This window comes from Taeniopygia guttata, chromosome Z, assembly GCF_048771995.1.
Source record: "Taeniopygia guttata chromosome Z, bTaeGut7.mat, whole genome shotgun sequence".
NCBI lineage: Eukaryota > Metazoa > Chordata > Aves > Passeriformes > Estrildidae > Taeniopygia > Taeniopygia guttata.
In genome coordinates, this window is record NC_133063.1 from 51590134 (window position 1) to 51614494 (window position 24361).

General features: G+C 51.9%; 2 protein-coding genes across 4 annotated transcripts; both read right to left on the reverse strand.

Annotated features, from left to right (window-relative positions):
* Positions 1-2978: 2978 nt before the first annotated feature.
* On the reverse strand, positions 2979-5857 carry LOC140681965 (uncharacterized). 2 transcript variants are annotated; one of them, XM_072922728.1, is made up of 5 exons: positions 5128-5857; positions 4924-5016; positions 4150-4275; positions 3659-3809; positions 2979-3493 (listed from the first exon to the last, which is right to left on the reverse strand). In XM_072922728.1, the coding sequence occupies exons 1-5, from the start codon at positions 5246-5248 to the stop codon at positions 3127-3129; spliced, it is 858 nt and encodes a 285-aa protein (XP_072778829.1). In that variant the 5' UTR covers positions 5249-5857; the 3' UTR covers positions 2979-3126. The 2 variants fall into 2 exon arrangements, with proteins under 2 accessions (XP_072778829.1, XP_072778828.1); XM_072922727.1 differs by having other exon boundaries at positions 2979-3496; positions 5128-5856.
* A 4420-nt stretch (positions 5858-10277) lies between these two features.
* Positions 10278-24316, reverse strand: LOC116806790 (uncharacterized). 2 transcript variants are annotated; one of them, XM_072922349.1, is made up of 10 exons: positions 24188-24316; positions 22908-22987; positions 21582-21710; positions 16831-20109; positions 16002-16119; positions 12427-12498; positions 12223-12315; positions 11449-11574; positions 10958-11108; positions 10278-10792 (listed from the first exon to the last, which is right to left on the reverse strand). In XM_072922349.1, the coding sequence occupies exons 6-10, from the start codon at positions 12452-12454 to the stop codon at positions 10426-10428; spliced, it is 765 nt and encodes a 254-aa protein (XP_072778450.1). In that variant the 5' UTR covers positions 12455-12498; positions 16002-16119; positions 16831-20109; positions 21582-21710; positions 22908-22987; positions 24188-24316; the 3' UTR covers positions 10278-10425. The 2 variants fall into 2 exon arrangements, with proteins under 2 accessions (XP_072778450.1, XP_041567249.2); XM_041711315.2 differs by having other exon boundaries at positions 10278-10795.
* Positions 24317-24361: the final 45 nt, after the last annotated feature.

Consider the following 24361-nt stretch of genomic DNA (forward strand, 5'->3'; position numbering starts at 1 on the left):
AATGAAGTCAAATATAGACTGGCTACTCACGCTTGAGGTACCAGCTGGGAATCAGCATAGAATCTGCTTGTGGAGCTGGAGGAGAGTGCTCTCTGGCCTGAACTACAACGAAACACGCACAAGAAGTTAGCATCACATGCACTGCCCTCATGCTCACACTTCAAGGCCTGGATGTGGAAGGTACTGACAGGGCATGCACAGGCCGGTGTGTATCCTCACAGCTTCAGGGGGGGTCTGGCTGCCCTTGGGACACTGAGCTGGCAGCTCTCACATGAAGTGAAAAGCCATGGCATGCTCACACAACCTGTGGGGGGCCTCAGCCCTGGAGCCTGGCCAGGAGGCTGGATAACCAGAGCTGAGTGATGGACAACCAGAGCTGAGTGATGGATAACCATTGCTGAGTGATGTTAACAAGAGCTTGAGTGATGATAACCAGTGCTGAGTGATGGATAACCAGAACAGATTGAAGGATAACCCATTCTGAGGTTCTGGACCTGAACTCCCTCTTCCCACCTCCTGGCTCCTTAGCAACCTCTCTCCATGCTGCACCCTAAAGCAGATGCAGCCACTCACACCTCCCCTGGTGTGTCTGCCCCACTGCCCACACCATGGTGGCTTCCTGGCTCAGCCAGCCCTAGTCCTGGCCCCACTGCCGCCAGCCAGCCAGGGCTATGTGCTGGCCCCTGCCTGCCTACCTGCTCCCTGCCCAGGTGCTGGAGCACTCTGGGCATTCTGGGCTTGCAGGACCAGGAGAAAGAGGAGCAGGAGGTAGCGGCTCCGGACCATGATTCTGCTGCTCCTGCCGCTGCTGCTGCTGCTGCAGTGTTGCCCAGAGCGAGCACGGAAGAGCACAGTGGGGCTCTGGAAGCTCGCATCTGTGAGCTCATGACAGAGTGTTGTATTGCGTTGTTAAGTTACAATTCCCTGTGGTTCATTCCTGTACTCCCCCAATGTAAGAGTTCTGCCCCTGTTGCCTCCTCCCCTTCTCTCTGTCAATCTTGTTACTCCTACACCCAGTTTTCCCAAAGAATACTTATTCATCCCGCCAACTCCTCCCCAGTGTCCTGTCCGTCACTCGATCACCTGTCCCACCAATCCAGAAACTTCTACTAGGGGCATCAAGTGATAGGCCAGGGCACAAGGCTCCCGCCCCTGAAATACCCTCATTTGTCCCCTCGATTGTCTGTATTCCTGATCCCCACACCCCTGAACATTCCCACTGATGGGTAGGTGATCCTCTCCTATGCTTCCACCCTCGCATGTATATTGCATTACACAGGCCAGTTTGGGGCTTCTGTCGGCTGGTTCCCTTGGGTTGTGGATCTCCCTGGACCTCTCCTCAATAAACCTGGACTTAACCCTGAACTGGAGTCGAGTCCTTATTTCTACCACCATCACAAGTGTCTCACGATTTAAGGCCAAAAGCCTTAGCCGCCCTTCCTACCCCCCAAGGAACGGGAGTGTCCCCCACTGACCACTGTGCCAGAGTGAGCCAGGAACCTCTGAGCGGACATAAGGAGTGGCACAGATTCAACAGAGTTGCATCTTGTAAGTTCATACCACCATTTGGCCTTGCGCCCCTCTTCCAGTGCTCTACAATACGCATCCACGTTGGCTGTGTATTCTTGGACCTCCCCTCTGTTCAATTTCCTCATTCTGCAAAAGCCTCGAAGGAGCACAGGTAGAGAAGGTGGATGCATGCTGGGAAGCAGCTATTTAAATAGGAATGCAGAGGCACTCTGCATTCAGAAATCCCAGAAATCCCTATCAAAAGCTCTGTATGAAGGCTGTTATAAAAAACACAACTTCAAGTGATTTTCTTTGATACTTGTTTTAATCCAGCATCATTCTGGCAACAAATCTGCATTTCCTAATACTTCTGCAATGTTAGAGTCAGTCCCCCAGGGTGTTCCAAGGTCTGGCAATCGTCCATATATATCTTGCTGTACCCTCCCTGTCCTCGGCTTCCCTCTTTGTTATTTTCTCCTTATTAAAGATTTCGGTTTCAACTAACCCAGTCAGGTCCATCCTTCTACATAGCCACTGCTCTCACCAGACACCATCACGGGGTTGCAGAAGCCAAAGCCATGACACTGCTATGTTTTCATGACTTTTGTACGCAGCGCTGCTTTCCTCTCTACTTCCAATCCTGCTTAAAACTCTCTCAAGAGCCCTGGTAAATCCTGAACAAAGATTATTTTTCTCTTGGTGGCAGATGTAGCCCATGTGCCAGCATCAGGCCTGGTGTCCTGCAGAGTAACCCACAGTCAAACCGCCACACTTCTGCTGGGCACACCAGGGTGCCAGGTCACCTCTGGAACTTTCCTGTGTCCGGGTCACTGCAGGTGGCGAACGTAAATACCACATGTGCCCCAGATCCCTCAAGCAGCCATCCAGAAGCTCTGAGAACCCTCTTGCTTGTCCTCAGACACCATGTGGTAATGTCATGGGAGATACACAAAGGTATCAATTCCTGAAAATAAGAGTTAACACAGCTAGCCTTTAGCTGAGAAGCTCTTCTGGGAAGGAAATAATTATGACTTAAATGTGCCAGGCACAGAATCTCTGGGAAAGCCTTAGAGAGCACCTTTGCTATAATTACCCTTGATCCTCTTTGAGTTCTTTGGGGAGGGACTGCCACATCCCCCATGATCTAAGTTACCATCTCAGGTCTCCCTGATGTGCTCAGCACTGGACAGCCATACTTCGCAGAACATCCTTCCCTCTCTGCCCAGACCTTCCTGATCCAGGGCAGCATCCCAAATGAGCTTATAGAGAAGTTTTTGCATGTCATTCCTCACCGGGGTGTCCTTACTCTGCTGCAGGAGAGCCTTGTTAATGGCCACAGTGGGAAAAGCAGGCTGAGGCTGGCACAAACAGGTCCTGCACTGCAGTGCAAGTTTCTCAGAGCCCCAGCCCTGCTCCCAGCTCTGTGCATTCTACCCCAACTGAAACAGCTGCAACAGGTAAAAATGTGCTGCTTTTGAAAATATATTTATTTATCTGTCACTATCACTAAAATAATCATCGTCCCCTAATATAAAGTATCACTATCGCTATCACTAAAAGTATCACTACCACTAAAATTATCACTACCGCTATCCCTATTTATCATTATCACTATCACTATACAGAATCAGAGTCCTCTAATATAAAGTGTTCCTGCTGGTACTGGTAGCAGGGGCACCAGGATGGTGTGGGCTGAGGTGAGTCCAGGGAAATCCAGTGGTCCCGTGAAGAGGCACCGCCAGCCAGAGCACAGAAGGGACACGTGGGCAGAGGCGAGGAGTCTGCGCCCATGTTCTTGTACAGCTGGGCAAGCTCTGCTGCAAAGACCTCAGGAAACAGGTGGCAGCTGTCCCTGAACCTGTTGGCTTGGCCTCTCTCGCCGCTTCCTGGTCCTTCTCTTGACTCTGCTTCATCTCTAACCACACCACGGCTTTCCCAGGAAGAGTCCCAGTCCTGTCCTGTTGCCTCTTTGTCTTTCTGGGTCCTGCTGTAGAAACAGATTTCCAAGAAGACTCCTCAGAGATAGGAATTTGGAGCACAGTTAAAGCATTGCACTGCAGTGGTTTCCACAGAGCCCTGCTAGGAGCTGCCAGGGCACTCCAGCATGGTGCAAACACTTCATTGCCAATGGCAGCAATGAATAACTCACTTGTCTCTCTTCAGCAGCCGGTACACGATTATGTACCCAACTGCTGCCCCAAGCAGAAACAAAGCTGAAGCTGCTACTGCCCCTAGGATGCGGTACTTGCTCGGATCACAGTGTTGTCCAGCAGTCTTGGCTTTTTGCACAGCAGCTGACCCTGGCAGGAGAAAAGACAGTGCGAGAGACAATGTCTGTACTCTGCACTAGGGATAATGCCACAGTGTGCTTCAGATGCCCAAGCATTATTGTCTTCAGTGATCTGTTCCTCTGGCTCTGCTGTCTCAGCACCAGGGTACAAGAGGGATCCCAAAAAGTTCTCATGGAGAAGAGCCCAGTGTGCTGCGCCAGGGAGCAGCTGCACCAGCACAGTTCCCATCTCTTCTTCCAAGATGCAGGCCAGGGCTGTGCGCTGGGCACCTGCAGTTCATCCCTGGAGAGCACCGCAGAGATACAACAGAAATGCTGATTTCTTCCAAGACAGCATCCCAAGCACTCACCTGAATATTCCTCATGTTGAGCAGGTGTGCTGGTGTCCTGTATTGGTTCTCTTTCTTCATCTGAGCCTGGCACGCTGACATCTCCTTCTTTAGGGAAGGTCTCCGGCACAGGCTCAGAATCCGTCTCTTCGGAAAAAACATTGGACACTTTAACCAGCAGCCACTGCCCCATACCACAAGCACAGTATCATGGCCCGAGCATTCTGGCAGGTGTCAGTGAGGAGCCCACTGCCCCCAAAGACAAGAGGAATTGACAGCTGGATTTTCTGCAATGCAACAAGAAATGCAGACCCAAAACACCCATGACTTAGTCAACCAAATGACCCACAGAAGGAATACCTTCAGGTTCACACTCACACTGAGGGTCCAGCTTCAACCCATCCCCCTGAGCCTGAGGTTTGGCAGGGGCAGCCAAGATTTTGTGGCATATCATTGCTGTCTCCATGCTGTGCTGAGTGTAAGGTGAACACAAATTCAGCACAAGCTTTTTCCCCACATCCGGATGCCAATGTCCGCACACAGCAGCTCTGGCCACTAATGGTAACAACTGCAGCAGCAGCTGGAGATAACCCTGGCAATCATCTGGAAGCACAACTGGGAGCACACCCTGTGCTGGCCCATCTCTATGGCTCACTCCAGGAGGTGTGAAATGGAGTGTCCCTGCAGCAAGACTCAGACTGAGCGTTTCTGGCTGTCCAGGATACAGCACATCTCTCCAGGAACCAAAAGCTCAGCTTCCCAAGTGCCAGGGTTAACAGAGTGGGATATACTAACCAGATGGGACTTCATCCAAGGCTTTCGGGAGCTCCTCTGGAAATTCTGGGAATCCTTCGGGGAATTCTTCAGGACCCTTGTCATAATTCTGCCCTATGTTAAATTAATAAAAGGATGTTATACCCATGAAGGTGTATTTCTCATGAATAACAAGGGGAAAAAGAGTGCTGATTCTTATGAAGGCAGTAGAGACTGGCTACTCACACTTGAGGTACCAGCTGGGAATCAGCATAGAATCTGCTTGTGGAGCTGGAGGAGAGTGCTCTCTGGCCTGAACTACAACGAAACACGCACAAGAAGTTAGCATCACATGCACTGCCCTCATGCTCACACTTCAAGGCCTGGATGTGGAAGGTACTGACAGGGCATGCACAGGCCGGTGTGTATCCTCACAGCTTCAGGGGGGGTCTGGCTGCCCTTGGGACACTGAGCTGGCAGCTCTCACATGAAGTGAAAAGCCATGGCATGCTCACACAACCTGTGGGGGGCCTCAGCCCTGGAGCCTGGCCAGGAGGCTGGATAACCAGAGCTGAGTGATGGACAACCATTGCTGAGTGATGTTAACAAGAGCTTGAGTGATGATAACCAGTGCTAAGTGATGGATAACCAGAACAGATTGAAGGATAACCCATTCTGAGGTTCTGGACCTGAACTCCCTCTTCCCACCTCCTGGCTCCTTAGCAACCTCTCTCCATGCTGCACCCTAAAGCAGATGCAGCCACTCACACCTCCCCTGGTGTGTCTGCCCCACTGCCCACACCATGGTGGCTTCCTGGCTCAGCCAGCCCTAGTCCTGGCCCCACTGCCGCCAGCCAGGGCTATGTGCTGGCCCCTGCCTGCCTACCTGCTCCCTGCCCAGGTGCTGGAGCACTCTGGGCATTCTGGGCTTGCAGGACCAGGAGAAAGAGGAGCAGGAGGTAGCGGCTCCGGACCATGATTCTGCTGCTCCTGCCGCTGCTGCTGCTGCTGCAGTGTTGCCCAGAGCGAGCACGGAAGAGCACAGTGGGGCTCTGGAAGCTCGCATCACACAGGGGTCTGTGAGCTCATAATGAAGTCTGTGAAGTCCCCAGTGAATGCCCACGTTGCCTGTGAATTCCTGGACCAGCCCTCTACTGATTTTCCTTATTCTGCATAGGAATGGAAGGAGCAAAATGGAGAAGGGTTGATGAATTCTGGGAGGCAGCACTGTGCCTGGGAATGCATAGGCACTCACGTCCTATTCCTCGCAAATCCCCATCAGTAGCCCTGTATGAAGGATGCTGTAAAAACCCCAAATGCAAGTGTCATTCTTTGGTAATAATTTTGTCTGACAGCATCCTGGCAGGAAACCTGCTTTTCCCATTACTTCTGCTACAGTTTGATAACCTTTGATGGCAGCACTTCTTCCATCCTCCACTGTCACGCAAACATGGATGTGCAGTGCTCATGCTTCTCCCAGGTGAACATGGTTTATTTCCTTTCCACTTCCAATCCTACTCAAAGCTCTCTTAAGGAGCCCCGCTAACTCCTGAGCCAAGATCCTTTTTCCCTTCCAGGCAGATGTAGCCCATGTGCCAGCATCAGGCCTGGTGTCCTGCAGAGTAACCCACAGTCAAACCGCCACACTTCTGCTGGGCACACCAGGGTGCCAGGTCACCTCTGGAACTTTCCTGTGTCCGGGTCACTGCAGGTGGCGAACGTAAATACCACATGTGCCCCAGATCCCTCAAGCAGCCATCCAGAAGCCCTGAGCTCCCTCTTGATTGTCCTCGGACACTGCGTACTACTGCCACAGGACACACACGAAGATGTCAGTTCCTGCAGTTAACATTTCTAACTGGTCTGCAGTAGTGCGTGTTTTATCTATTATTTGTCAGGTCTCTACTGTGTTGTAATTGAACAAATTTCTAATGGTTCGTTCACTTGCACGCCTTCCTCCTCAAACAATGAAAACTTCCTATGTTGCGCCCCCCATCGTATCTATCCATCAATCCTTGTACCTGTCCCTATTTCCAGTCCCTTCTATGCCAATTCATGTGCTCTTGCCCTGATTCCCTGTCTTCCCTGTCACTCAATTTAAACCTTACCCTTCCACCCAGAACCTTCCACGTAATTTATGGAGCCCCAATCCTCCCATTGGTACCTTGCTTATCCTCTCCTCCCATCATGTCCCTTATTGGTTATATGATAATATATAAGCTCAAGCTCCTCAAGTTCCTCCCTAGCGTTATCCCATTGGCTGTAAGGCGGTCTCCTCCCAACAGCCAAATTTCCCTACCCACCACCCCGCCCCTTGTCAGCTGTTGCAATCCTCTGCTTTTGGTTGTTTGCCTGTGTTCCGTCTCACTGTTGTCATCTGCTCTCCCTTCGGGGAAAGAATAAAGCCACTTGGAACTGCAGACAGAGAATCCTTCCTTTTCTCCTTCATCGCACTCAGACGGCGAGAACCCCTTTGGCTGCCTGCTCGGCGGGGGCCGAGGAGGGGCTCCCACCTGCGGTTGAGCCGCTGCCCTCCCCCTGCCCGTGGCGTGAGGCGGGGAGCGGCCACACAGTGCGCGCGCCGAGGAAAGGGGTCAGGCTAGCTGGCTGTCAGATGCACACCGCCCGTGCGCGGGGTCACACAGGTGCCCTTTTAGCTGAGCAGCTTTTTTCAAATGGAAGCACTCAGGACTTAGGTGTGCCAGGCACCCTACACTCAGAATCTCTTGGAAAGACTTAGAGAGCACCTTTGGTATAATTACCCCTGAAGCACGAGTTAACCCCCAGGTGCTTAGAGCTGCAAGCACTGAGGCACTGAAAGACTTCCACCCCTTTAGGGTGTCCCTCCAAGGCTCCTAAGCAGTCTCCAGCTGACAAGCTGTATAACCTCGGCCAATGCCATCCTCTGGAATCAAGCCCAGATCGCGGCCCACCTTGAAGGCAGCGGCACATAATGAGTAGAGGGCCGTACCAGGCTGGAGGGTGTCTTTGGTGACATGTCCTAGCCAGAAGCCGGGCAGGCTGCCCAGCTGGCTCGGCGATGGGTCTGAGTGCCATCTCGGGCCCTCCATTCCTGCCCGAAGGGAGGCACAGATGAACACTGCCCTTCTCTGTTCCTTAAGTGGCTATACACCCAGTCTCTCCCTTAGCGCACTCGGCGGCATTGTGCTGCCCGGCAGCTCGTCACCAGCTGTGGGACCAGTGTCCCCAGACCACCTGTGGTGCTGCTGAAGCCGCCTGCCGCGTGTGGCACGGCACGGAGGCAGCGCTGCCCGCGGCCTCCTCGCCCCCTGCTGCCGCCATTTCGCACGGGCCGTGAGGGGCGGGCACGGGGCTGCGGGGCTGTGCCGGCCCCGCTGCCCGGGCCGCAGCTCCGGCTGCTCCCGCTGGCTCGGAGCGTCCCCGCTCCGGCCCGAGGGCCGAGGCGCCTGTCCCGGGCCCCATTCGCCGCTGTCGTGCCGCTGCAGGAGAGCTCCCCGCCGTGTCCCGGCTGCAGAGAAGGGCCGCCGGGGCAGCTCGCCTGGGAGTCTGAGCTGAGGCTGGCACAGGGCGCGGAGCCACGAAATAAAGACAGAAGAGACACGACAGGAAGGAGAATGGAGAGACAATGAGAGCAAAAGCGGGGCAGGGAACGGCAGCAGAGCTGCGGGAAGGGGCAGCAGGGACAGAGGAGGAGCCGCAGAATGAGCAGGAGGGAGCAGGAGAGAACGAAGTCTGGGCTGGGGCAGGACCGAGACTGTTGAAGAAGCTTTGGAGGGACAGGAAGAAAGAGAGCGAGTGGGAAAGAACACGGATATAGTGAGAAAGCAAGGGACGGGTACCTGGACAGAGCAACACACAAGGAGAAAGTCATGGCCAGATTTTGCTGCAGCCCAAAATCCAGAAAACAGAGGTGTTTTCCTGCTGCAGTGGCATGTTGGCATGTTGGCATGTTGGCATGTCAGCTCCCTCAGAAGCAGCCGAGACCGTTCAGAAATGGCACTGCAGGGCATGGCCATGCATGTGTCCTACAGCTCTCAGTTCACATGTGCCCCTGTAAGGCTGCAAGTGTGGATGTCCCTATGACAAGAGTTTGTGAGGCTTGGTTCAAGGGTTGAGGCACAGCTCTCTTCTGAAAAGAACCTTGGGCTGCCCTCTCAGGAGGTGGGGTATCTCAGAGGCTGCTCAGAGGCCCATGGGAGACAGCCCAGAGGTGGAGCTGGAGCTGCTGTGCAGAGGAGAGGAGAGGAGAGGAGAGGAGAGGAGAGGAGTGGAGAGGGATGTGGATGAGGAGCTCAGTGGTTCCTCTTCACCACTCCAAAGGAAAGAGCATTGTCTTGGGACAGTGTCTACTACCTGAGCCAGAAGTATAAGAAGCCCTCCAAAACCCCAGCGTCCAGACATGCCTACAAGCATCTCTGTGGCAATTCCTGCTGTCAATATCCTCCCCACACACTGCAGGCAACAGTCAGCCTGAAAGCTGGGCCGTGATTCTGGACAACAGCTTTGCTGCACTCACACCGCCAGCTTTGGCTGTAACTGGCCCAGCTGGAGCAGGCATGGGGAAAGGCCTGCAGGACCACAGTGAATCTGACTCGTGAGCCCAGGACAGCAGTTCCCTGGCATGCAGGTTTCTTGCAGTACTTTGCTTTCTTCACCTGAGACAGGCACTCCGTCACTTCTTTCCACCTGGGAGGCCGTGTTCTTCACAATTCTACATTCCATCACTAGAAATTGAGCAGGAAATGCCCAGGTCTGTATTGCCTCAGTCTTAATCTCCCTGAACCAAAAGTTAAGTCCCAAAACAGCAATTACGGAGCCACACACAACCTGCAACTGCTGCACTCAAGCAAAAGCCCGGAGCATGCTTCCTGAGCTTTCTTCCACCTTTGGCTTTTTTCCCATAGGGAGTGGGAAAAGACTCTTGTTTTTATCATAATTGTTATATCTGCTTCCCATTTAATTTTTAGTAATGCTCCTGTGACTAATATTAGATTCCCTACCCCTCAGTATCTCACACAGGCGGCCCTAGCTTTCTGCTCCTTGATCCTCTTTGAGCTCTTTGGGGAGGGACTGCCACATCCCCCATGATCTAAGTTACCATCTCAGGTCTCCCTGATGTGCTCAGCACTGGACAGCCATACTTCGCAGAACATCCTTCCCTCTCTGCCCAGACCTTCCTGATCCAGGGCAGCATCCCAAATGAGCTTATAGAGAAGTTTTTGCATGTCATTCCTCACCGGGGTGTCCTTACTCTGCTGCAGGAGAGCCTTGTTAATGGCCACAGTGGGAAAAGCAGGCTGAGGCTGGCACAAACAGGTCCTGCACTGCAGTGCAAGTTTCTCAGAGCCCCAGCCCTGCTCCCAGCTCTGTGCATTCTACCCCAACTGAAACAGCTGCAACAGGTAAAAATGTGCTGCTTTTGAAAATATATTTATTTATCTGTCACTATCACTAAAATAATCATCGTCCCCTAATATAAAGTATCACTATCGCTATCACTAAAAGTATCACTACCACTAAAATTATCACTACCGCTATCCCTATTTATCATTATCACTATCACTATACAGAATCAGAGTCCTCTAATATAAAGTGTTCCTGCTGGTACTGGTAGCAGGGGCACCAGGATGGTGTGGGCTGAGGTGAGTCCAGGGAAATCCAGTGGTCCCGTGAAGAGGCACCGCCAGCCAGAGCACAGAAGGGACACGTGGGCAGAGGCGAGGAGTCTGCGCCCATGTTCTTGTACAGCTGGGCAAGCTCTGCTGCAAAGACCTCAGGAAACAGGTGGCAGCTGTCCCTGAACCTGTTGGCTTGGCCTCTCTCGCCGCTTCCTGGTCCTTCTCTTGACTCTGCTTCATCTCTAACCACACCACGGCTTTCCCAGGAAGAGTCCCAGTCCTGTCCTGTTGCCTCTTTGTCTTTCTGGGTCCTGCTGTAGAAACAGATTTCCAAGAAGACTCCTCAGAGATAGGAATTTGGAGCACAGTTAAAGCATTGCACTGCAGTGGTTTCCACAGAGCCCTGCTAGGAGCTGCCAGGGCACTCCAGCATGGTGCAAACACTTCATTGCCAATGGCAGCAATGAATAACTCACTTGTCTCTCTTCAGCAGCCGGTACACGATTATGTACCCAACTGCTGCCCCAAGCAGAAACAAAGCTGAAGCTGCTACTGCCCCTAGGATGCGGTACTTGCTCGGATCACAGTGTTGTCCAGCAGTCTTGGCTTTTTGCACAGCAGCTGACCCTGGCAGGAGAAAAGACAGTGCGAGAGACAATGTCTGTACTCTGCACTAGGGATAATGCCACAGTGTGCTTCAGATGCCCAAGCATTATTGTCTTCAGTGATCTGTTCCTCTGGCTCTGCTGTCTCAGCACCAGGGTACAAGAGGGATCCCAAAAAGTTCTCATGGAGAAGAGCCCAGTGTGCTGCGCCAGGGAGCAGCTGCACCAGCACAGTTCCCATCTCTTCTTCCAAGATGCAGGCCAGGGCTGTGCGCTGGGCACCTGCAGTTCATCCCTGGAGAGCACCGCAGAGATACAACAGAAATGCTGATTTCTTCCAAGACAGCATCCCAAGCACTCACCTGAATATTCCTCATGTTGAGCAGGTGTGCTGGTGTCCTGTATTGGTTCTCTTTCTTCATCTGAGCCTGGCACGCTGACATCTCCTTCTTTAGGGAAGGTCTCCGGCACAGGCTCAGAATCCGTCTCTTCGGAAAAAACATTGGACACTTTAACCAGCAGCCACTGCCCCATACCACAAGCACAGTATCATGGCCCGAGCATTCTGGCAGGTGTCAGTGAGGAGCCCACTGCCCCCAAAGACAAGAGGAATTGACAGCTGGATTTTCTGCAATGCAACAAGAAATGCAGACCCAAAACACCCATGACTTAGTCAACCAAATGACCCACAGAAGGAATACCTTCAGGTTCACACTCACACTGAGGGTCCAGCTTCAACCCATCCCCCTGAGCCTGAGGTTTGGCAGGGGCAGCCAAGATTTTGTGGCATATCATTGCTGTCTCCATGCTGTGCTGAGTGTAAGGTGAACACAAATTCAGCACAAGCTTTTTCCCCACATCCGGATGCCAATGTCCGCACACAGCAGCTCTGGCCACTAATGGTAACAACTGCAGCAGCAGCTGGAGATAACCCTGGCAATCATCTGGAAGCACAACTGGGAGCACACCCTGTGCTGGCCCATCTCTATGGCTCACTCCAGGAGGTGTGAAATGGAGTGTCCCTGCAGCAAGACTCGGACTGAGCGCTTCTGGCTGTCCAGGATACAGCACATCTCTCCAGGAACCAAAAGCTCAGCTTCCCAAGTGCCAGGGTTAACAGAGTGGGATATACTAACCAGATGGGACTTCATCCAAGGCTTTCGGGAGCTCCTCTGGAAATTCTGGGAATCCTTCGGGGAATTCTTCAGGACCCTTGTCATAATTCTGCCCTATGTTAAATTAATAAAAGGATGTTATACCCATGAAGGTGTATTTCTCATGAATAACAAGGGGAAAAAGAGTGCTGATTCTTATGAAGGCAGTAGAGACTGGCTACTCACACTTGAGGTACCAGCTGGGAATCAGCATAGAATCTGCTTGTGGAGCTGGAGGAGAGTGCTCTCTGGCCTGAACTACAACGAAACACGCACAAGAAGTTAGCATCACATGCACTGCCCTCATGCTCACACTTCAAGGCCTGGATGTGGAAGGTACTGACAGGGCATGCACAGGCCGGTGTGTATCCTCACAGCTTCAGGGGGGGTCTGGCTGCCCTTGGGACACTGAGCTGGCAGCTCTCACATGAAGTGAAAAGCCATGGCATGCTCACACAACCTGTGGGGGGCCTCAGCCCTGGAGCCTGGCCAGGAGGCTGGATAACCAGAGCTGAGTGATGGACAACCATTGCTGAGTGATGTTAACAAGAGCTTGAGTGATGATAACCAGTGCTAAGTGATGGATAACCAGAACAGATTGAAGGATAACCCATTCTGAGGTTCTGGACCTGAACTCCCTCTTCCCACCTCCTGGCTCCTTAGCAACCTCTCTCCATGCTGCACCCTAAAGCAGATGCAGCCACTCACACCTCCCCTGGTGTGTCTGCCCCACTGCCCACACCATGGTGGCTTCCTGGCTCAGCCAGCCCTAGTCCTGGCCCCACTGCCGCCAGCCAGGGCTATGTGCTGGCCCCTGCCTGCCTACCTGCTCCCTGCCCAGGTGCTGGAGCACTCTGGGCATTCTGGGCTTGCAGGACCAGGAGAAAGAGGAGCAGGAGGTAGCGGCTCCGGACCATGATTCTGCTGCTCCTGCCGCTGCCGCTGCTGCTGCAGTGTTGCCCAGAGCGAGCACGGAAGAGCACAGTGGGGCTCTGGAAGCTCGCATCACACAGGGGTCTGTGAGCTCATAATGAAGTCTGTGAAGTCCCCAGTGAATGCCCACGTTGCCTGTGAATTCCTGGACCAGCCCTCTACTGATTTTCCTTATTCTGCATAGGAATGGAAGGAGCAAAATGGAGAAGGGTTGATGAATTCTGGGAGGCAGCACTGTGCCTGGGAATGCATAGGCACTCACGTCCTATTCCTCGCAAATCCCCATCAGTAGCCCTGTATGAAGGATGCTGTAAAAACCCCAAATGCAAGTGTCATTCTTTGGTAATAATTTTGTCTGACAGCATCCTGGCAGGAAACCTGCTTTTCCCATTACTTCTGCTACAGTTTGATAACCTTTGATGGCAGCACTTCTTCCATCCTCCACTGTCACGCAAACATGGATGTGCAGTGCTCATGCTTCTCCCAGGTGAACATGGTTTATTTCCTTTCCACTTCCAATCCTACTCAAAGCTCTCTTAAGGAGCCCCGCTAACTCCTGAGCCAAGATCCTTTTTCCCTTCCAGGCAGATGTAGCCCATGTGCCAGCATCAGGCCTGGTGTCCTGCAGAGTAACCCACAGTCAAACCGCCACACTTCTGCTGGGCACACCAGGGTGCCAGGTCACCTCTGGAACTTTCCTGTGTCCGGGTCACTGCAGGTGGCGAACGTAAATACCACATGTGCCCCAGATCCCTCAAGCAGCCATCCAGAAGCCCTGAGCTCCCTCTTGATTGTCCTCGGACACTGCGTACTACTGCCACAGGACACACACGAAGATGTCAGTTCCTGCAGTTAACATTTCTAACTGGTCTGCAGTAGTGCGTGTTTTATCTATTATTTGTCAGGTCTCTACTGTGTTGTAATTGAACAAATTTCTAATGGTTCGTTCACTTGCACGCCTTCCTCCTCAAACAATGAAAACTTCCTATGTTGCGCCCCCCATCGTATCTATCCATCAATCCTTGTACCTGTCCCTATTTCCAGTCCCTTCTATGCCAATTCATGTGCTCTTGCCCTGATTCCCTGTCTTCCCTGTCACTCAATTTAAACCTTACCCTTCCACCCAGAACCTTCCACGTAATTTATGGAGCCCCAATCCTCCCATTGGTACCTTGCTTATCCTCTCCTCCCATCATGTCCCTTATTGGTTATATGATAATATATAAGCTCAAGCTCCTCAAGTTCCTCCCTAGCGTTATCCCATTGGCTGTAAGGCGGTCTCCTCCCAACAGCCAAATTTCCCTACCCACCACCCCGCCCCTTGTCAGCTGTTGCAATCCTCTGCTTTTGGTTGTTTGCCTGTGTTCCGTCTCACTGTTGTCATCTGCTCTCCCTTCGGGGAAAGAATAAAGCCACTTGGAACTGCAGACAGAGAATCCTTCCTTTTCTCCTTCATCGCACTCAGACGGCGAGAACCCCTTTGGCTGCCTGCTCGGCGGGGGCCGAGGAGGGGCTCCCACCTGCGGTTGAGCCGCTGCCCTCCCCCTGCCCGTGGCGTGAGGCGGGGAGCGGCCACACAGTGCGCGCGCCGAGGAAAGGGGTCAGGCTAGCTGGCTGTCAGATGCACACCGCCCGTGCGCGGGGTCACACAGGTGCCCTTTTAGCTGAGCAGCTTTTTTCAAATGGAAGCACTCAGGACTTAGGTGTGCCAGGTACCCTACACTCAGAATCTCTTGGAAAGACTTAGAGAGCACCTTTGGTATAATTACCCCTGAAGCACGAGTTAACCCCCAGGTGCTTAGAGCTGCAAGCACTGAGGCACTGAAAGACTTCCACCCCTTTAGGGTGTCCCTCCAAGGCTCCTAAGCAGTCTCCAGCTGACAAGCTGTATAACCTCGGCCAATGCCATCCTCTGGAATCAAGCCCAGATCGCGGCCCACCTTGAAGGCAGCGGCACATAATGAGTAGAGGGCCGTACCAGGCTGGAGGGTGTCTTTGGTGACATGTCCTAGCCAGAAGCCGGGCAGGCTGCCCAGCTGGCTCGGCGATGGGTCTGAGTGCCATCTCGGGCCCTCCATTCCTGCCCGAAGGGAGGCACAGATGAACACTGCCCTTCTCTGTTCCTTAAGTGGCTATACACCCAGTCTCTCCCTTAGCGCACTCGGCGGCATTGTGCTGCCCGGCAGCTCGTCACCAGCTGTGGGACCAGTGTCCCCAGACCACCTGTGGTGCTGCTGAAGCCGCCTGCCGCGTGTGGCACGGCACGGAGGCAGCGCTGCCCGCGGCCTCCTCGCCCCCTGCTGCCGCCATTTCGCACGGGCCGTGAGGGGCGGGCACGGGGCTGCGGGGCTGTGCCGGCCCCGCTGCCCGGGCCGCAGCTCCGGCTGCTCCCGCTGGCTCGGAGCGTCCCCGCTCCGGCCCGAGGGCCGAGGCGCCTGTCCCGGGCCCCATTCGCCGCTGTCGTGCCGCTGCAGGAGAGCTCCCCGCCGTGTCCCGGCTGCAGAGAAGGGCCGCCGGGGCAGCTCGCCTGGGAGTCTGAGCTGAGGCTGGCACAGGGCGCGGAGCCACGAAATAAAGACAGAAGAGACACGACAGGAAGGAGAATGGAGAGACAATGAGAGCAAAAGCGGGGCAGGGAACGGCAGCAGAGCTGCGGGAAGGGGCAGCAGGGACAGAGGAGGAGCCGCAGAATGAGCAGGAGGGAGCAGGAGAGAACGAAGTCTGGGCTGGGGCAGGACCGAGACTGTTGAAGAAGCTTTGGAGGGACAGGAAGAAAGAGAGCGAGTGGGAAAGAACACGGATATAGTGAGAAAGCAAGGGACGGGTACCTGGACAGAGCAACACACAAGGAGAAAGTTATGGCCAGATTTTGCTGCAGCCCAAAATCCAGAAAACAGAGGTGTTTTCCTGCTCCAGTGGCATGTTGGCATGTTGGCATATCAGCTCCTGTTGGGAAGGGTAGATAAATACGATTAAGATCCACAATAGTACAGCCAGGACGAATATAACGCCCCCTACTGGCTGGACAATAACCCTCACCTACAGAGGGGTCCAAAAGCCAAATGGACTGTTCCATCTCACCCCCCAGAATGTATGGTTCACCCCACACCTGTAACCCTCCCCTGAACCATCAGGTGTCTGTGACCCCATTGGCCCAGGTCCTGTTCCAGCCCACCTTGGAGCCCCCTTTGATAAGGGGTCTCCGAGGGGCCGGACGCCCTCTTGGATCTTCCCTTCTCCTCCTGGAACTTCCTCCGGGAGTCCCTGCTCCTCTCTTTGTCTCTTCCCTCCCCCATCACCTCAGGCCCAGCCACGTGCTGCTACACAGCACGAGGCAGGGCCACAATGCATCCTGAATAAACCTCAATCCCCAAGAGCAACCACAGAGATCTCGCTTGCATCCGTCCGTAAAAGACCCAAATAAACGTCTTTACAAGCTCCCTCAGAAGCAGCCGAGGCATTTCAGAAATGGCACTGCAGGGCATGGCCATGCATGTGTCCTACAGCTCTCAGTTCACATGTGCCCCCGTAGGGCTGCAAGTGTGGATGTCTGACTTTTCCTCTTCTCTCTGCCCCTAACTTATCCAGCTCTCCCAGAGATATGAGGCCTTGAGGGGAGGAACATGAAATGGGCAAAGATTCAAAAGAGGCTCTTACCCTGGTATAGTTGTCCAGTTCTGCGTCTTCCCCTCAACTCCACGGGTCAGGTCCCCTGTGGAGCCTGGCCAGTTGGGCAGTTGGGGTGAGGCAGGCAGAGGGAAGGGCTTCTTGAATCCTGGGGGGCTTGGAGAAGCTCCCACTTGAGTCCAAAGACGAGCCAATCCCACAAGCGAAGTAAAGAGGCGCTCTCCTCAGGATTAGTTCCAAAGTTTAATGAGGGCCAGGAGAGATCCCAGGCCACATATGACCTCGAAGGGCATCCAGAGTAAGAGAGAGTTTCCCTTCCCAGCGCAGCCAGATATAGGGGGGTGGGGAAAACCCGAACAGCCAATGGGGGAAGGACATGGGAGTGGCTCTCTGGGGGCAAGGCCTGAGAATGACCACTGAGGAGGGGGCGGGGGAGGGGTCCCAGCCAGGGTCCAGTTACCTGGTGACCCTGCCAGAAAGGTCTGGACAAAGGGGAGTGGTCACCAGGTGATGGACACATCACCTGGGGGGAGACAGGGGGATGGGTTGGGGTTTGATGGACATACAGGTACTGATGGGAAAACTGGGATGAACCAAACAGATACAAAGAGGGGATATGGAGGGACAAACCATGAGGGGATATACAGTACAAACACAACTCTACAGTCCAGCTCTTTATTCCATGAGATCCAGGGGAAGAGCAGGAGAAAGAGGGCAAACAGGAAATGTCAGGGGTTTATCTAGGCTCTGGACAGGGAGGGCTTCTCTGGCTCTCTGCCAACCCCATTGGGGCATGAAGGAGGAGCCCAGGCTTATCTTGATCCCCCGGGGAATGGGGGAAAACATGGCCTGAGCGCAATGTTACACGTGCCCCTTATTTGTTTAACAAGGTTACTGGAAATCACTGGGCTCAATTTAACCCCTAGTATGGGTTTCCCACCACCTACAGTTGGTGGCGTAGTCAGACCTCCTTAGGTTTGCCAGCTCTATGTGGTTGACTTCTGAGGTAGAAAGTATGAGACCTTTGATAGCTTTGAAAAGCAGGTGACGCAAGATCCTGAACGCCAAGGTTACAAGTAACAGAATAACAAGGAGTAACAAAATTGATCTAACAATAGATGTCCACCATCCCATGAATCCCCAGCCCTTAAAGAGTACTTTAAACCAATCCTCAGATTCTTGCTTTACTTGTCTAATCAGGCTGTTCATGCTTCGAAGGGCAGCATGGATGTTCGGAGCTTTTGCAGTCAGGTCCATGCAACAAAGTCCTTCAAATTCCTTCTATTCATGTCTATGCAGTAACAAAAGGAAATCTATAGCAGCACAATTTTGAAGTGCGGCCTGTCTGGTAATTTCCTCATCTTCTAGGAGGGAGCTGACGGCAGCAGACATTAAGTTTGCCTGTTTGACTACCTGTTGGGCAGGATGCCTGGCAAAAGATTTACAATAGTACAGCCAGGATGAAAACAACCCCCCTTACTGGCTGGACAATACCCTTACCTACAGCTAGATCCAAAAGTCAAATGGACTGTTCCATTTCAACCCCTAAAATGTATGGTTCATCCCACACCTGTAACCCTACCCTGAAGCATCAAGTGTCTGTAATCCCATTGGCCCAAGCCTTTTTCCAGCCCACCTTGAAGCCCCCTGATAAGGGGTCTCCGAGGAGCCAGACGCTCTCTTAAATCTTCCTCTCTCTTAGATCTTCCCCTCTCTTGGATCCTTCACCCTCTTGGAATTCCCTCCTCTTAGATCTTCCATCCTCTCCTAGAACTCCTTGTCTCTCCCCTCCCCCATCACCTCAGGCCTTGCCACATGCTGCGTCTGGCAGCTCCAAGCAAGACCCTTCACCATCCCTAATAAACCCTATATTCTAAGAGCAACCTTCAGAGATCTCTCGTCTCCATTCATCAAAACCGTCCAGGAGAACAGCTTTCCCTACAACCACCCAGCACTCTAGGTGACCTAATTCGCCCAGAGCCTTGACTGCTGTGACCCATGGAAGGAACAGGGACACAGCAACTCTTTTTGACTTGGCCCAATGAAAATTTTCTGAGTCACAATTTGAGTCCAGATCTCTGCACTCCTCTTTTGAATTTTGTTTGCCGATTTGTTTTTATGAGTCCATTCACCAATTAGAGTTTGTTTGGGTGTCAATACGGACAGCCTCCCGATTGTACATGGCCCTCCTAAAAGCCGAGATGGAATTCCTGCCCATGCCCGATCCCCACAAATCAAGAACAATCCCTTAGGGAGACCTTTGGGACTTGAGTGAGATGGATTGTCTGCCCCCTTATGGCTCATGTTCTGACACCACCTCCTTGCAGTGAACTCCCCATGGTGTTGTTTTATAACATGGTACTTGTCAGTGTTGGAAGGTTTTGGGAGGACAGAAAAATGTACGCAGTAAGCTGCAGGAGAAGAACCCAGTAGCTCTAACTCTTGGGGTTCCTGAGCCATCCTGGGCAAACCTTGCAACCACTCTTCTAAGGATTTCAGGATCACCCTAACTTGCCTCTGATCTTTGTGTGGTCGGGGGGTGTGTGATTCTGGGATTTCATTGGACCTATGTTTGTTCAGGCCTGCTGGAAATTCTCCAGCCTGCCATGGGATTCCTACCAGACAGGTGGACATAGGGTCCTTTGCTGCTGCAGTGGACAAGCAAATGTTTTCCTGCTGTAGTGTCTGTGCCAGGGTCACCCAGACATTTTGACGCGGCTGAGGGATGATCCATGCAGCTATCTGACTGTTCAGCATTAGCAGGATGACAGCTTTGATGGGATTCATCACAGGGTTGAGTGGAAGGTAGGTTTTCTCTAAAAGGGAAAAACAAACATTTTAAGAACATGTTAAAGTTTCTGTTTCTGCCAGAAGGACTTCACACTTAGGTAAATTCTTCTTCCATTCGGCGGCGTCTTCTCTTTGAAGCATCAGCTACTTGCTTCTTGTCCCCTTCTGTCTGACCTGGACTCTTGGGGACAATAGGTTTCACCCACTTCTGGGGAATCCACTGAGGGTCTGAGGGAGTATCTACACACACATAGCTGGGGTCACAAGTTCATAGGGACCCTTGGTTTCCCAAGTTTCTGGATCCCTAATTAAGACCAGTGGATGCTGAGACAATTTGAACTGATTGCCACTGTTAAAATGAAGTACAACTGGTGGACTCATGTTTTCAAATGAACAGTTCATTGATGATAAACATGGCTTTGCAGAGCTTTTCCCGGGGAGGCATCCACGGAGCTGAACTGCTCTGTCTTTTCAATACCTGCTTGAGCGTCTGGTGTGCATGCTCGACCACAGCTTGACCTGTTGGGAGTGAGCGATGTCAGTCTTATGTTCCACTCCACACTGCTGGAGAAATTCCAGAAATTCCTTGGATATATACGCTGGGCTATTATCCATTTTAATCATTTTTGGAACCCCCAATGCTGAAAATGCTTCCACTAGTCCTGTTTGGCACGAGCAGCATTTTGTCCTATATGAGCAGAGGCATACACTGCACCTGAGAATGTGTCCAGGCTTACATGAACACATTCAAGGCGACCAAAACTCTGAATGTGTGTGATGTCTGTCTGCCACACCTAACAGATGCCAAGGCCACTGGGGTTTACCCCCTTGCCCAACGATGGCACGGCCTGGAGCTGGCAATTAGGACAGTTGGTCACAATGGCTCGAGCCTAACTCCGTGTTATCTGGAACTGTCGAATCAGACCTGGCACATTCTGATGGTAATGCTGTTGACTCAGCTTTGCCTGTTGGAAGACATCAGGGAGACGTGCTTTTTCGACTGGTGCAGCAAGGGAGTCTGCCTTTGTGATTCCCCTCTGCAATCTCACCTGGCAAATCATTATGTGACCTCACATGCATCACAAAGAATGGATGCTCTCGGTGAGAGATTAAATAAATCAGCCTTGAGAGCAATCTGAAGAGATGTTCATTCTCTATATCTTTGAGCACAGCCTGCTCCGCCCTGGACACTACTCCTGCCACGTAGGCAGAGTCTGTCACCAAGTTGATTGGCTCAGAAAACTTCTCAAAAGCTCTCACCACTGCAGCCAGTTCAGCCACCTGGGGGGATCCCTCCACAAGCTCAACATCAGCTTCCCAATGCTGAGTCTGTGGATTTCTCCAAGTCATCACCGACTTGTGGGAAGCCCCAGATGCATCCGTGAACACTGTGAGAGCCTTGAGTGGTCTCTGACTCCTTCTCTCTTGAGGAATAAGGTGGAATTCCTCATTTAATAACTTGTGAGATGGGGCATGGACTGATATTTGTCCCCTGTAGCTGTCCAGAGATAAGTGGAAACTGGCACTGCTCTGGAGCAAACGCTCAAACATTCCTTTGGTCAGTCTCTCAGGAGAGTTCCTTCCCTCCTCAGAAAGCCTGACTGGGAGGTGAATACATGCAAAGTCACACCCTGCTAATTCACACAACTTCACCCTTGCCTTCTGAATCAGCTTTGCTATCAGCTCTTGTGGCTTAGTGTTGGTCTTGGACCTTTGGTGCAAGAGGAAAACCCACTCTATGATTAGGAGTGGATCCTTCTGCCCCTTGATCCATTGGAAAATCAACCCATGCAGGTGTGGCAGCTTTCCTAGAACAATGAACTGGAAAGGCACGTTTGGGTCACACCGATGTGCCTGCCTTTCTGACAAGGCCTTCTGTGCCTTTTCGATTGCTGTCTTTGCCTCTGGGGTCAGTTCCCTGGGGGAGGCCAGCTCCTTCTCCCCTTCAATAAATTGAAGAGAGGTTCTAGGTCCTTATTTGTGAGGCTTACCCAATTCAAAGATCCACACAATGAGTGGAGGTCTGCTAGTGTTCTGGGGTTGCAATTGATCTCCAATTTCTGCGGGACAATAGTCCTTGCAGAGTATTTCCAAGGTGGCATCCTTTGAACTTTGTTTTTCTGCAATTGAAATACAACAGAGGTTAAAATCCCAACCACTAGGTCAAGCGTGTATTGGAGTATAGAGTCACTGGGGGCACACACAAGCACATCATCCATGTATTGAAAGATGATGGCGTCCTTTCTCTCTGTATGTACAGGAGACAGGAGCAATGCTACATGCTGTTGGCATATGAAAGGACTGGATTTTAGACCTTGAGGCAAAACTTTCCAGTGGTAGTGTTTCATTGGGGCTTCTTGACTGATGGTGGGAACCGAGAATGCAAACCTCAGGGCATCTTCAGGGTGCAATGGGATTTGGAAAAAACAGTCCTTGATATCTAGGACAGCCAATTGCCAATCTCAAGGGAGCATTGCTGGACTAGGCATCCCTGGTTAGAGTGGACCCATGTCCTCTATAATTTTGTTTATTTCTCTGAGATCGTGAAGCAATCTCCACTTGTCCTTCCCAGGCTTCTTTATTACAAAGACTGGGACATTCCAAGGGCTGTCTGTCTCTTGTAGGTGTCCTTGAGCTACCTGCTCCTCCACAAGTTTCTCAAGTGCCTTGAGTTTCTTGATACTCAAAGGCCACTGTGCTACCCACTTTGGGGTGTTATCCAACCACTTTAACTTTTGGGCAGGGCGTGTGGCTACTTCCAAAAATCCTGGGGTGTCTTAGGAATGATTAACTGGGCTCCACACTGGGACATGGTGTCTCTCCCCCACAGTGGAGCCTATAGTCTGCCACAAATGGGTGAACACTTGCCAATTTCCCATCAGGTCCCTCAATTTGTACAACATTTTTTGAAATCTTTGCCAGAGTGGTTCCTCCTATGCCCTGAAGTTTGCCTGCCACAGGTTGCAACTCCCAATGTGATGGCCACATGGTGTTAGGTATTACTGTGATGTCTGCGCCTGTGTCCAGAACCCCTTCTACCTGAAGGTGCTCTGACCCATGGGCTAGGTTGCATGCCATCAAGGGTTTATTCTCTCCCACCACCTCTGCCCAGTAGACTTCTTGTGATTTTCCTTCTACTGTTATTTCTACTGGGATGGGAATGGCTTCGGCCCAAATTTGCCCTTTTTCTAGGTAAAATGGAGGGTGTAAGCAGTGTGCCAACAGCATAAGGCTTGATATCTTTCCCTTAGTAGTCATGGGAGCTACTTCAGTCTCTGAAGGTGTGTGTGCTGTATCTCCTGTGACAAAATACTCACTGTTCGGTTCCATTTGGTACACCTGCAGGTCTTGTGAGCTGTTTGACAGGTCCACTATAATGACTTCCCAATCAGTGGATCTGAAATGTAACCCTTTGGCAGTTACTAGGCAAGGTCTGCCTAGTGGCTGCCAAACCTTGTTAGTTGTACATTTGACATTTTTATTTTTCTGTCCCCCCCCACTATGAGTTCTGTTCTCCCCCTTATTTGTTAAGAAAGAGGCATTTTTCCGTGTGGGTCCTGCTATATTTATATCTTTGTGTGTAGTTGTATTAGCAGTGGGCACGCGCTGTGCACTCCGTTTTTTTGTTTGTTGAACTTTCTCTGGTTCTGGGTTTGAGGACAGTTTCTGGTGAAGTATCCAAAGTGTCCTGGTTTCTTGCAATGGAAGCAGATGATGTGCTGCAGCTGGTCTGATGACATTGGTTGCCTCCTTGGACCTGGTGCGGCTGCAGCAGCAGGCTGTAGTTGTGCAGCTGTGGTATGTCTGTCAGGGCTATCGAACAGCTCTGCTCTCCTGGCACATGTGTCAATCATCTGAGCAAGGCTAGGTGATTAGTTGAAAGGAAGGCTGAGGATAATCCTACGACAGGTCTCATTCGCATTCCTCTGAACCATTTCTTTAATCAGTTCTGTCTGTACTGTAGGGTCCTGCACCTGCCTTTCGACTGGGGTTCTCAAGCGATCCACAAACTGCAAAAAACTCTCTGAAGGAAACTGTCTAATGTTAAGATAGCTGCCCTTAGCCTCAGTTACTGGTAACTGATAAAATGTTTTTTCTGCAATGTTACAGATTTTATCCAAAACTGACCTAGATAGCACTAGAGTTTGTTTTTCTGGGCAGTGCCAATCCCCTGTGCCACATAGATGATCTATTGTAATAGGATTACCATCACTGTCCATGGCTTTACTGGGTGTTTGTTGTATTTCCTGTAAAACTGCTGTTAAAGCTAACGTCCATTTATTTTTCCATATCTCATATTCAGAAGGTGTTAGTAAACATTTAAATAAATCAGTAATATCTTTCGATACCATCTCATTTGAATTAAAGTTTGCCCTTATCATGCCTTTAAAAATCTCACTTGTTCTCCCAAATTCTCTCTGTATTTTACAAATGTCTGTTTTGTCTCTATATGGTAGTGGTTGATAAGCTCTGCTGACATTTCTCCTACCTAGGTATACAACAGGTGCTACAGATGGTATTAGTTCATTTCCAATGCCCATAGAGGCAGGAGCGTCTCCCCCCACCACCCCCTGGGTCCCGCTGAGAAGCAGCTCACCCCCACTGTCCCGGGCTGCCTGTGCCGCAGGGGAAGCCCGTGCGCTGCCGGTGCTGTGGGCTGAGCTGCCCTGCTCTCCCCCAGCAGCGTCCAGGCTGGGAGCTGTGCCGGGACTGGCCCCGCCCCCGTTCCTGTGGCAATGCAGGGACAGGCATTGAGAAGGACGGTGGCGGG

Coding starts and splice junctions, on each gene's coding strand:
- LOC140681965 (XM_072922727.1), bottom strand. CDS start 5,248: ATGAGGGCAGTGCATGTGATGCTAACTTCTTGTGCGTGTTTCGTTGTA. Junction 4,276..4,923: donor CTTGGATGAAGTCCCATCTG/GTTAGTATATCC, acceptor TTTTTTCCGAAG/AGACGGATTCTGAGCCTGTG. Junction 3,810..4,149: donor TCAACATGAGGAATATTCAG/GTGAGTGCTTGG, acceptor TTCTCCTGCCAG/GGTCAGCTGCTGTGCAAAAA.
- LOC116806790 (XM_041711315.2), bottom strand. CDS start 12,454: ATGCTGATTCCCAGCTGGTACCTCAAGT. Junction 12,316..12,426: donor TCCCAGCTGGTACCTCAAGT/GTGAGTAGCCAG, acceptor AATTTAACATAG/GGCAGAATTATGACAAGGGT. Junction 10,796..10,957: donor CGGCTGCTGAAGAGAGACAA/GTGAGTTATTCA, acceptor CTGTTTCTACAG/CAGGACCCAGAAAGACAAAG.